The sequence below is a fragment of the Miscanthus floridulus genome, chromosome 19 (genome assembly GCF_019320115.1).
Source record: "Miscanthus floridulus cultivar M001 chromosome 19, ASM1932011v1, whole genome shotgun sequence".
Classification (NCBI taxonomy): Eukaryota; Viridiplantae; Streptophyta; class Magnoliopsida; order Poales; family Poaceae; genus Miscanthus; species Miscanthus floridulus.
In genome coordinates, this window is record NC_089598.1 from 6919359 (window position 1) to 6921642 (window position 2284).

Below are 2284 nucleotides of genomic sequence, written 5' to 3' on the forward strand. Positions count from 1 at the left end.
AGATGTGACGTAGGCGCTTGGGCAGAATAGGATCGCCAGCAACATTCGCATCACCGCCCGCATCACCGCTGGAGGCATCCAGGTTCGCACTGGCCTGTGGCATAGGGCCTAACGTCTCCACAGCCAGCACGTCGACCTGAGCCTCCGGAGTAGGAGGCTCGCACACTGGTGGCACAGACGGCTCCCTACCGGTGGAGACAGAGCACACAGAGGCATGGCACCGAGGGGCACGCCCAGGGGAGCAACCACGCTTGACCGCCCAGCGACTCACACCCGGTGCCTAGGGTAGTCGCGCGCCTAATGGCCGACATCCTTGCAGGTGAAGCACTTGGATTGGAACGTGCAGTCAGCTCGCACGTGGTCGCCGGCAAGGCAGTTGAAGCACTTGCCGATCAGGTATGATGGCACCGGCCGACGCGGTGCCGCGACACGTCGCCAACGCCTCCTGTTGTGCACCTGCCTGAAGCCATCGTCGTTCGGCTAGACCGACATGTGCGCCGGGTGGACGACGATAGATGCTAGCCGGTGAGGGCGGTACGTCGGTGGCAGCCGCACACTCGGTTGACACCCCCGATGTGGACGTGGACGATGGCGCCGGCGCTGCAGCCACGACAGCAGAACGGCCTTACATCGTCCAGACGCTGGAGGCGCGTTGGAGTTGTCAAGCGATGCCTCTGAGTCGGTGAAGCGCAGCCTCTCCTCCGAGCCCCCCCCTGGAGAAGTGGCGAAGGGCTCTGTGTCAGGGTCGAGTGAGCTCGAACGAAGGACGGAGCTGGCATGAGTTGCCGCCACAAGCAGAGGTAGCTGTAGCAGATTAGGGCTCCTAGCACTCTGAGCAACCTCCTCCTCCTCAACTTCGTCTGCCCAGGAACGACGCGAGCAGGAGCCATCAACCCCATGCTTGCTGCCCGCAAGAAGGACATGGCGTGGTAGATCAGGTCCTGGGGAGCGCGGATCTATGTTTGACAGGATAGGATCTAGGCTGGGTTGGCAGATCGGCGAGGAAGGAGGCGTGGCTGCGCCGGCGTCGCCGGGTGGAGGGGGCGGGTCCGGTGGGTGGGAGGGAGTCATCCCTCCCCCAGCTTGACGGCTCGACCAGCAGAGCGGGACCAAGCGATGACGGCCTGGCCGGCTGGCTGCCCACCAAAGGGGCGGCTCCATCCCAACCACAGCCTCACCCGGGGGAAGAAAACCCATCAAATGGCAGATCAACAAGAGGTAGGAGCAGATCTGTAATGGGAAGAAGGATTTTGGTTGGATCTAGGGAAGATTGTGGTGGATTTCGGTGATTTTCTGGAGGCGGCGGTCGAGCGCCCGAGGGGAACGGGTGGAGCGCCAACGGCTCCATCCTGCCAGGCTAGCTCTGGGTTGTGCAAAGGGTCCTCCCCGTGGATTCTTTGGATGAGTGGATGCAGCAGAAGGCCGAAATGCAAGCTCTGATTCAGCACCATCTTGGCCGCGCCAAGAACCGTATGAAGCTTCAAGCTGACAAGAATCGTGTAGAGCGCTTTTTCACAGTGGGAACATGGGTTTATGTCAAGCTGCAGCCATATGTTCAGAGTTCCTTGGCCACCAGAGCTAATCAGAAGCTTTCCTATTGGTTCTTTGGGCCATACTTGATCACTGAAAAGATTGGATCAGTGGCGTACAGGCTGCAGTTGCCTGCTCACTCTACCATCCATCCAGTCTTCCAAGTCTCACAGTTGAAGATTGCTGTGCCGGTAACTCACACTATCCAACCATTACCATTCTCACTTGATGGCCTGCAGGTACCTGAGCACGTCCTTCAGAAAAGGGTGGCCAAGGTCGGCACTGAAGTGCGTCTACAAGCTCTTGTCAAGTGGTCTGGCATGTCGGCCACTTTGGCAACGTGGGAGGACATGGAAGGCCTTCGTCAGCGCTTTCCTCGGGCAAGCTGGTGCTTATCAGGGGGATGTCAGCAGCCCTGATGCACCGGTGTCTGACTCGAGCATCGTTGATCAAGACCGGGAGCTGGTACCTAGGCCTCGGCGTGGCGCAAGGGAGCGACGGCCCAGTACCAGAGTTCGTGGGCCTGAATGGACGTAATGACCGCCAGCTGGAGAAGACGGCAGGAAGCCAGGTACAAGTAGCCGAGTGAGAGAGAGACAGAGATGATCATCAATTATCAAAACAGATTTGTAAACTCTCCTAACACTCCTATGTGTTCTAATCCTAAGAACTCCTCCGATCTACATTCCTATCTCGATTGCTTGCTGTTCTTCTCGAATCCTACTGCTTACATGTTCCTTTGGTCCTACTACAT

General features: G+C 58.5%; 1 protein-coding gene across 1 annotated transcript; it reads left to right on the plus strand.

The window, feature by feature from the left end:
* The first annotated feature begins 1427 nt into the window (after positions 1-1427).
* LOC136525470 (uncharacterized) lies at positions 1428-1949 on the plus strand. Its single transcript, XM_066518444.1, has 2 exons — positions 1428-1721; positions 1770-1949. The coding sequence occupies exons 1-2, from the start codon at positions 1428-1430 to the stop codon at positions 1947-1949; spliced, it is 474 nt and encodes a 157-aa protein (XP_066374541.1).
* The last annotated feature ends 335 nt before the right edge of the window (positions 1950-2284 follow it).